Source organism: Pseudorca crassidens, chromosome 1 (assembly GCF_039906515.1).
Source record: "Pseudorca crassidens isolate mPseCra1 chromosome 1, mPseCra1.hap1, whole genome shotgun sequence".
NCBI lineage: Eukaryota > Metazoa > Chordata > Mammalia > Artiodactyla > Delphinidae > Pseudorca > Pseudorca crassidens.
Genome location: NC_090296.1, coordinates 111,067,549 through 111,081,193, shown reverse-complemented (window position 1 = coordinate 111,081,193; position 13,645 = coordinate 111,067,549). Strand labels below are relative to the sequence as shown.

Sequence of the window (13,645 nt, the reverse complement as noted above, 5' to 3'; positions counted from 1 at the left end):
AAGGAATTGGAAACATCAGGAATGACTTGTTCATCTGACTCTAGTACCACAGGAACTGAGAGAAGGGTGAGATCACTGTGGAGCGGAATAGGTGGAGAAGTGGGACAGTGCCTTGAAGGGCTGGGGATTTATTGGCTCAGAAGACTTGAATTTGAGACCTGGTTCTAGGACTTGTGAGTAAATACCCAGCTTGAGGCTCAAACTGGTTCTCAGGACCTTCACTGGAAACGTCCAAGCATCAGAAGGTTGTAGTAAAAGATCAACTGAGACGATACCTCGTCTACATGAAGGGAGAGGAGAGGATAACCATGATGATGAAGATCATGATGGTGAGAAAGATGATAATGTCAGTGATGATTATGATGAAGAAAAAGGCCACCCATCCTCACCACCACCATCGTTGTGACTGTCACCACTGGTGGCTGAACGATATTCTAGGTGAGGAGACGAGGTGAACAGAAAGGACTACAGGAAGAGTGAGTGCAGTGAACACGAGGGGGCTGTGGAAGGGGTGGGAATCAGGCTGGATCTGTTTGATGAGGAACCTTGCAATCATGAAGAAAATGGTGGGATCTGCAGTAGGCAATGCTCTATCTGAGAAGATCTCCCTGGCAGCTCTCTGCCAGAGAGTCTGTAGTCTGGGAAGACATTAGGGACCAGAGGTTAATTAGGAAAAGAGTAGGTGGAGTGGTCAATGAGAGCTACCTGTCGTGAGTAGATCCAAGCTACATATGCGAGTTGAATGAATGCATCACTGTAACCTAGTATGTAACGTGGTTGCACAGGCCAGGATGTAATGTCTACCAAACCAACAATACAACCTCCAGGGTAGATTTTTTTATGTTTCTTTATCAGGGAGTTCGACACTGCCAGGTATCTCCATCACACTTTGGGGGCCCGCTGGTCAAATGAGGACTGAGCTGTGGACTCATACACTCAGTATAAATTAACTGGGCATCTTGTAAGGGTCGGGCCATGTGCTGGGAGCCTTCATATGAGATGTGGTGTAACTGCAAACATGCCAGGATGTTGGACTAGAGGGCAGCTTAGAACACAGTGGCCACTGGTCACCATGATGAACCTTCCAGTGTGAAGAGAATGAGAGAAGTAAGAACAAAGTAGTGACTTTTTTTTTAGGATTTCAAATTTACTTAGTTGAAAGAACTTTCCTTTATTCTGAGATTATAGCCTTCCTACTTTTTTTTTTTTTTTGGTGTTAACATGTCCTTTATTTTATGAAATACTACTGATGTAGATATCAGGGTTTTTGTTTTCTTTCTTTAATTACCTTCCTTGGCCAAAAAGAAAAAACAACCCCCCCCCCCAACACACACACACAAAAGCAAACAAAGAAAAGGGACTTAGTCATAAAATCCCGAAGATTGAGACTAACCTCAGTGAATGGGGAAAAAAAGATTTAGAAAACTTGAGTGATTTGCCCAAGGTTATCCAGAAAGCTGATTAGTTCATGGTAACCTACGAATTCCCAAACCTTCTGGTGCTTAGATACAGAGAGAGAATTTCAAGGAGACACTCCAGAGCAGAAGCTCCAAAAGTGGCAAGAATTGCACCGAACTTAGAATCAGCTTTGGGTACACTTGCAGTTTTTCTGCCAGTCACTGCCTTTTGGAACTTTAGACAATGATTCTAAGAGTATATCAGTGTTTTAAGCAAATAACCAAAACTCAGATAGAAAATGACATATTTACAATGCGTTGCTGCTTAGGGGCTCAAAGAACCTGAGATATCACTTAATACAAAGTCTCCAGTGACGGGCAGGCTGGGGTGGGCTTAGAAAGGAGACAATGGGGAAGAGGCATCGTGCAGTACCCAGGGTGTCAGGTCAGGGTATGTAGGAGTTTAGGGGTATCAATGAAACCCCAATTATCTACTTTGCAGAACTGACGGGAAAAACCCCTTTGCTCCTGGCCTCTGGGGTTCATGTTGTTAGTGGCTCCTAATTATTGCTATCAGGTAACACCAGACCTATTTCCCAGCCCTTCCAAAAGAATCAGGCATGTCCTGGGCTGAGAGAGCAGATGTCACACCCCTGAAATCAGACAGTACACGAGCCACTTTCCTTATTAAAGATTCATCGCAATATGCAAGGCTAAAAGGCTATCAAAAAAAGACTTCCATCTTCCAGGGATTTATGGAACGCTTCCCTGTCATTAGAGTGACTGTGAAAAATACCTCCTAAGAAGAAAAAGATTATCATCTGAAGCTTTCATTTGTACTGAGAAACCTTGAGCTCCATTATTTAATATCCTTGATAGATACATGGCTTAATTTCAAAGCTCTGGTGTTCCGATGTCCTGAAAACCAAACAAACCCACTGAGACTTATCCAAGGGCCTTGAGGAAGAGGGCCATTTACTCGTGTTCTGCCAAACTGTCCAGATTTGAAGCGTGAGAAGCCCACAGCAGAAATTACTGGAGTGCTTTGACAAGGCAAGCCTGGGGTCTCTAAGGGGTCCCCAGCACCCCAGCCTAGCTTGGGACATTATCAGTCTGATAATGTTTGCATAATGTTTAATGGGAATTATCCTAATTACAGTTTCAGGCTATCATCTCTTCCTGGAGATACGAACCAACCAATCTTCTCTAAATTAGCAATTAAAGACCACTTATTACCCTGAAAAACCACATTAGTGTATTCACAATCTGACAATGGACATTTCCAAACACAGAGGAAGTCTATAGTCCTTAGCTATGCTATCAGAGGATGGCAATTAGACACTGACGAGTAGTTGTTAATTCTGATGAGCGTCAAACAGACATGATTAGTGAAGGATTCCTTGGGGATCCTTCAAAAGAGCAGGAGATACTACTGTCCAGTCATCCTTCCCTACTGACCCAACTCAACTGATGGGTCACTGGAGGAGAAATGATATCCCTGTCATCTATGTGTGTTGTCTACAACTGGTCTCTGAGGGTTTTTACACTTAACCATTTCAGTGGTCCCTGCATCTGGCTAGATACAAGAACCATGGGGAGATTTTGAAATTACTAGGCTTCACACCATAGAGATTCCAAGTGATCAGGGCGGGGGTAGGGCCTAGGAATGTGCATTCTAAAATGCTCCCAAGGATTCCAAAGGAGCCATTCTGAAGACCAGCACTTGGGAATCACTTCGTTATTTCATTTTGGAGTTTGCTCCCCACGACAACCCTACGAGGTATACAGGGGAGGTAAATAATTACCTCCATTTTATAAGTGAGGGGACCAAGGATGCCTTCTCCATCTCTTTTTCCCCCGTGTAAATGTGGAAGGAAGGGTGCGACCGGCTTACAAAAGTAATGAATGAATAATAAAGAATGAAGAATATGCTGGACATATGATAAGCAGACACCTCAAGAAAAGAGGAGGCTTGCTAGTGTCAGCCTGGATCAGAGGGCTCCTCTGACAGCTCCTTAGAGAAAAGCCCCTGGGACCAAGTTAGAGGGGAACCTTGGAGGAAATGGGGCCAAGGAGTGCAGGAAAGCATCTGGGGACCCAGGCCCACCTTGCTCATGGCTTCTGCGATGGCGTCGACCATGCCTCCCACCAGCCCCACTTCACTGGCAGCTTCATTCAGCGTCACCATGATGTCGTCCACGGCCTCCTTCATGAGCTGGGCGGCCTCCGTGATGGCATCGTGGGTGTGCTGTGCCTGAGGTGGGGGACAGGGGGGAGAAGATAACTGTAAGATGTTTCCATAAGCAGAAGACAACGGTGCTCAATCTCTTAAGAATCACTTCACTTCTTTTACAGATAACCTTAAAAAGCAGAATATAAACCTACGTCCCCATTATGGAGCACAACAAATGTATGCTCTACTTTTTCCTTTCCTTTATGATGTTTGTACATTTGTTTGCAAAATAAATAAAAATCAGAAAGACAAAAAGAAAGAGATCTCTTTTTGCAAACAAAAGGAAAAACAACCCTGCAATTTCAACCAGCGTCTTATGACATGACTAATTTTACGTTACTACGTTCAGGGTGGTAGAAAGAGAATGCCACAGATTCCCTAATATACAAGTTGACGGATTTAATAGAAAAAAAAAGTATATAAAGAAAAACACGTGTTCACAACAAATGTGCTTCTCTTCAAAGTTGCCCAATACACTATAATTCCCTTTCTATAAATACAACTGGATTATGGAAATAGAGATACAAACAGGAGGCAGAAATCCGCAGAAGGCTACATGGGCTTTGGAACTATGTCACAAATGACATTTACATGAGTTTGGAGGGACGAATGATGAAAGTTCTCCAGGGATAGACACTCTGCAGGCAAAGCCTGAGTGCTCATGAGTTCCCCTAGACAGTCCTCAGAGATGCTTTAACAAGATGTATGGAGCCCAGAGCAGGCCCTGGCAAGTGAGTGAATGAAAGGATGAAAGAATGGTGGTGCCAGGCTCCCTAAAAAACACCTTGAGTGGTAGCAAGATGAAAGAGCCAAGAGTGAAGGTCCTGGGGTCAGAAAAAGCTGGGCTCGAATTCTGTCTCCACTGCTAAGTAGCTAAGTGGTCCTGGGTGTGGGTTCCTAAGCAAAATGGGAATAATTATAACAATGCTATGCAGTGGAATTCTGATGAGATGAGATGGTTGTAGGCATCTTATCATTTATAATAAGAGCAGTCTAGTAGGGGACCGTGTCCTTACCTGGGAAATCTGAAATAATGCGGGGTATTTTGTGTCAGAAGTGCATTGCATCCAGTACCGGATGCCCCCGTGCAGTGGCCATGGCTACCCTGATGCTCCTCAGAGGAAGATGACCCCTCTAAAAGGCCCAAGGAATTGCACCTTTACTTTGGTAGATGAGAAGGTAAGGAAGCCAGTGAGAGATGGTAAATGATAACTCTTTTGAGTGATTAAATAAAAGAGAATTCAAGAAGAAGCTACGTGAGCCATGGGAACTGGCTCAGCTGGCAGAATTAAAAAGCCACAGGAGTCAAGAAGAGTCCTCCAAATACAACCTCTGATGAGATGTGAAATATGTGATGGTTATCCTGAGGCAACCGTGTCAGGATGCAAAGCTCTCTCTCTGAGGGATGTGATGGAGTGAACTGGTAATTTAGGTTAATGGCTGATTTCATGGCACAGAGAAGGTAAAACACTACATGTGCAGATTGCTTTATTTATTTATTTATTTTTAACATCTTTATTGGGGTATAATTGCTTTACAATGGTGTGTTAGTTTCTGCTTTATAACAAAGTGAATCAGTCACACATAAACACATGTTCCCATATGTCTTCCCTCCTCAGATTGCTTTATTTTGATGGAAGCCTGAAAAGTGACATCTCCTGTACATAACCCTCCAGAGAGAGCATCTCACACAAATATGTTCTCATTTATAAAAACGATAAAATGTAAAAAAAAAAAAAAAAAAAAAAGGTAAAATGTCAGGTGTGCATTTCTGTAAATCTCTCTTAGAATGAGGCAACTATTGGTGGCACAAAAATGTTAGCAACTCTGTACCTTCCTATTAAACAAAGTACACATTTGCGGGGAGAAGCGAGAGCGGCTTGCCAAGCATCTGCTCTCCCATGCAGGCTTAGGAAGGTAGCAGAAGCCAATTCTGGGGGTGACAGAAGTAAATCACAAAACGGTTCTCCGAAACTCCTTGGAAAACGTAAAGGACACTTTCTCCACACCAGAGCATCAAAACCTACAAAAACACATCCTTGCTCTTGGCTGTCCCAGAAGTGAATCACCTTCCCATTTGCTCGTGGTGAGGAATTCTTTAGAAGGCCTGCTTCTCCTTCACTCCACATGTTTAAGTTTTTACAGATCCTTCAAGGGTCAGCTCAGAGGCCGTGAGGCCTCCTCCAATGACTCCAAGCCTCACCCAGAGCCGTGTCCTCTAACTCCAATGGCAACCCTCATCTGGGTCACACCACTGAGGCCAGATCCCACACATGGGTTGCCTGAGCACACTAGCTTCAGACCCCCAAAGACACAGTAGGCTCTCAATGAAGGCAGCCTTAACCAACCAAGAGCAATCTGGCAAGTAGAGTCAGCAGGCTCAACAATGAGGTCATTATTTTAGAATCTGGAGGGGATCCTTGTTACTGCTCCTCACAGAGCAGCAAAGGAGAGAAATCAGACTCTGTTCTTTTTTGGAAACGTGTCTGAAGTCTACTTCCAAGGGAGCCTTATTTCTTTATTATAGTGCTTCAACTACAAAGCCCAGTAAAGCAGGCATAGACATCACAGGAGTTTGGAAAATGGGAGAAGGCTACAGGGGGCAGATCTCAACTTCAGTAGAGGGGAAAAAACAGCTAATAATTAGAACTGCCCAACAATGGACAGGGTGGCATATTTGCTGGAGTGTTACAGGCAGACGCTGGAGAGGCCCCTTCAAGGAGGATGGAGGAGGGAAGTGAGTGGGGGAGGGGTAAGTGGGAGAGAGGTGAGTGGGTGGGGGAAGCTCTGGAGGTACAGAATGAGTGTAGAAGGGGGCTCAATGGGATGAGGGTGAGGTCGCAGAGCAAATGTCTTGTACTCATGTGATCCATTAACACCAGGCTCTGGGACTGTTACTTTCTAATTTTTTTCTTTGGAACACCCATTACGTCAGGCATATTATCTCATATAATCTCTACAACTACTCCGGGCGTATTCATTACCAACCTTATTGTTTAGATGAGGAAACAAATGAAGTTATTTGCCAGCAAAAGGCTGAGCTGGGATTTGAAATCCAGATATGTTGGCCCCCGAAACTTATCCTATTTCTCACCAAACAAAAGACACTGAAAACCATTTAACCACATTTAGACCACATGCAAACAAGGACTACGACATCTAACACATATGTTTTATACATCACCTAACACGTAGCAAGTAACACTTAGTAAACATCTGCCCAAAGAACAGCACCCAAGGGGATTAAGTCTCTGCACTAGGCCTCTTAGGAAAGGGCCTTCAAGCCAACTTGTAGTGTCCCAGGCACCCTGTGACAAGCCTGTCAGAGTCTGCAGACAGCACAGGTACCTGCTACCAGCGACAGGATCCATGTAAACTCCTGCATCGCCGTCACTCATCACGTGTCTTAGTTCATCACCTGGTGCTTCAGGTCTTTCACTGAGAACTACTCCACACTGTTCTCCAGCCCACACTTCCAAGCAAAGGATGTCATTATAAAGCTTACAGTGCCAACTACAAATGCTCCCACCTGTGAGGTTCCTTGGCATACAACAGAATTCCACGAGGAGCTCTGAACTTGCAGTCCAAACAGATGTCTTAATCTCTTAAACATCCAGAAACCTACTAATTTGAGTTCTTCTGCTGAGAATGAAACCCCCTCAGGTTAGGCGTAGAGATGTGGCAGTAAACAGCCCTGGAGAAAAGATAACCTAGAACTGGGTCTGGAAGGCGAGTCCCAGCTGCTCCAGTTTAGGGAGGGAGCAAAGGGGGCTGGGGCCCCACTCTGGGGCATCCATCACTAACCTGTCACAGCCAAAGGGTGTCCTTCTTCTTGCTCTGTCCACCACTTCAGCAACCAGACTCATTTTTTTTGCCAGAAAACTCGGAACAACTTGAGGGCCAAGGCTGGCTCTCAAAGTTTTTAGCATCCCCAGAATTAATCTCTTACGAGTTGCCAGATACATGAGTGAAAAACTGAACACAGAGAATGCAAGTCCAAGACATTATTCATGCTGCTTCCAGAATGGCATTTCTAGACTACGGATGGGCTGTGCCATTTTCCACTGCTCACTAGAAAGCCCCAGCCCCTGGGGCTCCTCCAGGAGGAGGCCTGTCACGATACAGCCCAGTCTTCCCTCCCGTCCCATTGTCCCCACACTCGGCACGTTCCGTACACACCAGACTAGAGTGCTATTTTCTAAACAGATCACAATCCTTTTATAAACCTCTCTGTGCTTTGCAGATGCTGCTCCCTCTTCCCTGCCTCCTTCCTTGACCCCGCCCGGGCCTTGCTCCAGGCTGAGTTGGCCTGCGTTTCCACATGACCCCACGTGCACCTCGCCTGTGATCTCGGACAACTCGGCAGGGAAGCCTCAGCTTCTGCACATGTGCAGTGGGAACCTTCCCACGTCACAGAGTTTCTATGAAGATTACATAAGATGAGGGTGTAAGATGTAATAAATGACACAGAGTCACCATGCAATAGCTGTTAGCTCTGAGATCACCATTTTGCCATCTGAGTCAGTCTAGAGTCTTCTCTGCTATACCACGTGACTGATTTGAAGATCTTAGACATACAACAAATCACACTAAAAAAAAACCCACAGGGGCTTCCCTGGTGGCGCAGTGGTTGAGAGTCCATCTGCCGACGCAGGGGACGTGGGTTCGTGCCCCGGTCCGGGAAGATCCCACATGCCGTGGAGCGGCTGGGCCCGTGAGCCATGGCCGCTGACTCTGCATGTCTGGAGCCTGTGCTCCGCAACGGGAGAGGCTGCCAACAGTGAGAGGCCCACGTACCGCAAAAAACAAACAAACAACCCCCCGCTATATATATATATATATATATATATATATATATATATATAATGGATCCTTGTAGCTCGTAGGTCACTATGCTACACAAATCTTTCCAGTAGTGCTCTCTCAAGTTAATCTGCTTAGGTGAAGACCCATTAAGATCACATGATCGTGTGGAGGCAGCTCCTAGAAGATACAAGTGGTGGTAGAAGCCTCCAGCCCCCTCTCCACCAGAACCCTGAGGAAACTTAAGGTGCATGCTGGTTTCACAAGTAAAACAATCCCTGATAATTTCTCTGACCTCGAGAGAAAAGGACATGTTGTCACCACCTTTGGCCACTTAAAAGTACCTGGGTGACACATCAGGCTGAAGAAATGTTCCACCTGTAAACTGGTAAGGGAGATTTTCATATTAAACTACTGTCCCCAAGGCAATAGCAACACATGCCATGGGTGACCTTGACCATGTTTCTCTTTGAACTTAAGTACCAGGAACAGAAACGACACTTAGTGGAAAACAATAGAGGTTTGCTTTGTGTCAACACTGAACAGGTGCCAGGCAGGTATTATGGTTTTTATTCCTGTAATAACCACACAATACATGTTTCTTTCCCAAGGATGCTCACCTACACACACTGTCATGGAAAAAAAAAACCAAATTTCTAAATTAGCCTTAATTGTGTGCATTTCTTGGTTTTCCCCTTAAAGATCCCCGGGAAGGCCAAGAGAAGATTATTTCCCACCTTTAAATGGAAAATCAAATGCCACCATCCAAAAACTGGAGGTGCCCTCCCTGGAGGGACGTGATACAGAGGAACGTGTGCTGGCTTCTCAGTGTCCTAAGTGAGCCCCTAGCATCCTGAGCTGTACCTTGGGGTTTCCTCCGCCTTCCTTGGCTGCGTACAACATCTGTAGGGCAGACTCTGCGAGCGTCTTGGTCTGGTCCAGCACTGTCATCTGCTGTTGATGGTCCAGAATCTTGGAGGTGACACCCACTGCAGCTAAGATCAAGGGCTCAAAGTAGCTCGCCAGTTGTGTCACCTTTCAAGACAAAAAAAAAAAAAAGAGCCCCAGATGCAACATGTAAATACTGTGTCTTGTTTAGGAGCCCAGCTGCTGGGAAGGGGTCTGGGACAGGGATGGGATGAGTCACAGGGAGAGGCAGATCTGCTGGACTTCACTTTTGTTTTTTTCTATTTTACATCCAGTATTACGAATTACAGTCACCATGTTATATACATATTAGGTCCTCAGACCTTATTCCTCGTTCAACTTTACTTTTGAGAGTACTTGTAATTAATGAACTCTTGTTCCGATTTTTCTTTTTCTGGGGAGCTCTTTGTCTGTCTCTCATCATGGCAGAAGTGCTAAGAAATCTGTTCTGAGATCCACAGTTAGGTGTGAGAATTTTACAAATCTTAATTTTAATTTCACAAATAGAACAGCTTTTGAAAGAACCAAAGGCGAGCATCTTACAAACTCAAAAGGAAGGGGTATAGAAGACGGGCAGGGGAGCATGGTAGTTGAGAAAAGCACCCTGAGAGTAAAGGCACCCTCAAAAGCATTCTAAGAAGCCAACCCAACTGCCCTCCGCCTCAAGTATTTTGACCGAACCGTAGATTTGGGAAAAAAAAGCAAAAATGATTTCCCATCAGTCAAGATGTGCTGTTTATGATGAGCCCAACCTGGGAGAACAAAAAAGCTTAAAGACAGCTAAGCACTGTTGCAGCAGAGGCCTGTCTCCAGTAGGTAACAGCATCGATGGTGCATACGGTTGTCCCTTGGTATCTGCAGGGGACTGGTTCCATGACCCCCCACAAATACTAAAGATCCACGAGTGCTCAAGTCTCTCATATAAAATGCTGTAGTACAGTCGGCCCTCTGCATCTGTGGGTTCGACATCTGCAGATATGGAGGGGTGACCGTATACGCTCACCAAAGCTCACCATCTACCTAGCATCCGTCATATCAGATTTTAACCTTTTGCTGTCCTGGCTTCAGACACTGTCATCTATTCCCCCTCAGATAAAACACAAGGACACTGATCACGCTTTTCCGTTCAACTCCTCATCTTGTGTGGCAATTACTAATTGCTAAATTATTCCCATCAGGTGTATTTAAGTTCACCTGATGGGAATAGCCCTCAACTCCCTTAATGCTTCTTTAACCAGCAACTCCCTTAATGCTTCTTCCCATGAAGTGGAGGAAGAATGAGGGTGATGGGGATGCAGGCAGGAAGGCTGCTTCACATGGGCAGCGGCAGTCACTGGGTCAGCAACAAAGCAGGGGGTGGGAGTTGGGGGTGGTGGTGAGGGTCCAAAATATTAAAGTTCATTAAAGCTAATAGAGAGACAAGACTATCAGCTAACAATAAACATACTTTGACTGTTTTATCCCCAATTACAGTTATGTTACAGATAGGTTTCAAAACACTTGAACAAGGCTGCTGCTGGCCCTTATGGTGCTTTGTAGGAACTTTAAAGGGGCTGCCCATCCTCTGGGCAGACCTGATCGATGTCAAGGCACATGATTTAGCAGGATTCCGGCAGCCCCCTGTCCTGCCCAGCTCCTTGCTTTGGCCAAAGACCTCTGTGTAAGGCTCAGTCTGCATAATCCCCAGGGTATATTATAGGCAGGGACAGCCCTGCATATCTGCATTGGATTTCATCTCCTCTTCCCCTGGAAGGGTGGTGTCGCCACCAATTGCAGTGATGGGTCATCAGGGGTCAGGGTTCAGGAGCGGTCCCGTAAGTACTAAAGGAGTCAAAATGTTTAATGCATTAGAATCCAACATGTTTTCTGGATTCGTTTTAGTATTTTAAAAGTACATTTTATCAATGCAACTGTAAAATGTCAAGGGTTGCTGTGTGCTGAGCATAAGTAAACACAGCTCAACAGGTGCCCGACTCCCTCAGGAAGGGAAGATGGCTGGGTGGAGAGGAAGCTCTGCTTTCAAAGCCGCGAGATTTGAATCGTCCCTGCCAATTCCTTTTTAAGAAATCTTAGGCAAATTGCTTCCTATTGCTAAATTTCAGTTTCCTCCTTGGTAAAATGTGATAGCACTAAGTTCCTTAAAATTTTAGGGGGATTAAGTCAGTGTGGGTAAAGGCCTCAGCACAGGCCTCTATGTAGTAAGCACTCCACACGCACTAGCGGTCATTATTCTTCACCTATTGTAGGGCAAAGGTTTTGGAAGGGATGGGATTTTTCCTGTATTTAGGAAGTTTAGCAAGGACTCGAATACCTCCTGTAATTGAGACCCATGACAGAACAGGAAACCTCCTCACCTGAGTTAGTACAGAAGTGAAAGTAACACAGAATTTTGAGGATTTGGTATATGATGTTGAGTCCCTAAGCCTAGGATGGCAGAGTGGGTTGAATGGTGACCCCCCAAAAAGGTATGTCCATGTCCAAATTTCTGAAGTCTGTGAAGGGGATCTTACAAAGGGGTCTCTGTAGGTGTGTTTAAGGATCTGAAGATGAGATCATCCCGCATTGCTTGGGTGGGCCCTAATCCTGATAACAAGTGTCCTTAGAAGAAACAGAAGAAGGGAAGGCGGAAAAGGGGGAGACAATGTGACCACGGAGAGAGACTGGCGAGATTCAGTCAAGGAATGCCGAGAGCTACCACGAGCTGGAAGCAGCAAAGAATGGAGCCTCCAAAACACGTGTGGCCCTGCCAACGCCTTGATTTTGGATTTCTGGACTCCAGAGCTGTGAGAGATTACATTTCTGTCCTTTTAAGCCCCCCAGTTTGTGGTACTTTGTTACAGCGGCTGTGGGAAACCAATCCAGGCGGGGTCCGAGAATCTGCCTTTGTCAATCACTCCCAAGTGGGACTGAAGCTGCTGAACTGGCACCTCACCTGAGCGCCATCATGAAGCACTGGGACCAGGTGGGCATCCACCACCAGCCCACGACCCCTCTGGATGGAGGCTCCCTAGGCTGCTTTTGTCCAGAACTCCCTTTCGGAAGGTGAGACTCGATTAGCCAAAGGACCAGAGTAAATTGATAACTCAGGTGGCACCAATAAAGTTTCTTTTCATGCCACCCACTGACACAGGAATTAATTTTCCACACTAAACAACGTAAGGGCAGAGACAAGGATGCTGCCCTAGGAGTCTAGAAATACTTTCTTACGAAACTCCTACTGGAATCGAAAGTAACTGCTGAACAGAAGTTCGGTTTCTCTGCCAAACTCACTGTCCCCACAGCAGTCATATACGCAGTGCTCCAGCCTCCAGGCCCGTTCTACACCGCCCCCCCCTTGCAAACTGCTTCATACAGGTGGACAAGCCCTTTCTTATTATAAAGGCACTCAGGTGAGAAATGAAATTTACCGCACTTGCAATGGCAGAGAGATACTGGCCATTTTAAACCCAAACACCTCTCCTTACACCCAGCAGGAAGCTTAGTAGGCTCTTAAGCTATCCTGTATTGGAAAAAGCAGGAATATTGATTTTCTAAAATCAATACCTGCAGAGATGATTTTGGCTACTGGATTTCTTGATCTGCACATCAATACTGACGGCAGCACTGACAAATGCTAGGAAATCCTGCAGGTTGTTACAAACCCAATGTCTGCCCTCTCTCTGCCGAGGCACAGGCTGCTTGCCAAGCCAACTCTCCTTGAAGGATTTGCAAAGTGAACCCCAAACAGGCAGAACGTGATGCAGCACCTGCAACCACGTGGGTATGAACGCTCAGGTGAAGGGCTGGCAGAGTGGCCACACGGAAGCTTCAGCTGTCGAGGGTAAAAGTTTGCAAGTTTGCTTTGCTTCCTCAGGTGTGAAAATGGACACTATATTAGAGGCTGTGGAAGAAAAACATGCCCTAAACACACCAGAATGAGGCTGGCCAGCCAGGACAAAAGATGGCAGACACCAGGCCAGGAATGCCAAGTTCAGTCTCTGGCTTGTCCCAGCAAAGATCAAGAGTGATAGGTGACTGAAAACTGCCTTGGCGGCTGCAAAGTCTGAGCACTACCAGAAAAATTGCCCTGTAGCTTTTGTCTCAACGCTAACTAAGTAAAAAGAGATTCCTGAAGTGGTCATTTTGGGAGAAGATGTTGACGGAGGCTGAGTGGTATTTTCTCTAGTGTCAGCCAGCATTGACCCGGCCCTAACACCTGCCCTGAGGCTTTGGGGAACAAGAATGACAAAATCAATAACAACTCTCCCCCCATCTCTTTCTCACACACTCTCAGCAGGATCCCCTA

At 45.7% G+C, this 13,645-nt stretch overlaps 1 protein-coding gene across 3 annotated transcripts in view; it reads right to left on the bottom strand.

Annotated features, from left to right (window-relative positions):
- TLN2 (talin 2) overlaps nucleotides 1-13,645 on the bottom strand; it is a 450,451-nt gene that overhangs the window by 62,291 nt on the left and 374,515 nt on the right. For all 3 annotated transcript variants that reach the window (XM_067749188.1, XM_067749208.1, XM_067749197.1), the window contains exons 42-43: nucleotides 9,298-9,468; nucleotides 3,505-3,651 (exon numbers count right to left, since the gene is read on the bottom strand). In XM_067749188.1, the coding sequence (XP_067605289.1) occupies nucleotides 3,505-3,651; nucleotides 9,298-9,468 (318 nt within the window). The remainder of the gene's footprint in view (nucleotides 1-3,504; nucleotides 3,652-9,297; nucleotides 9,469-13,645) is intronic.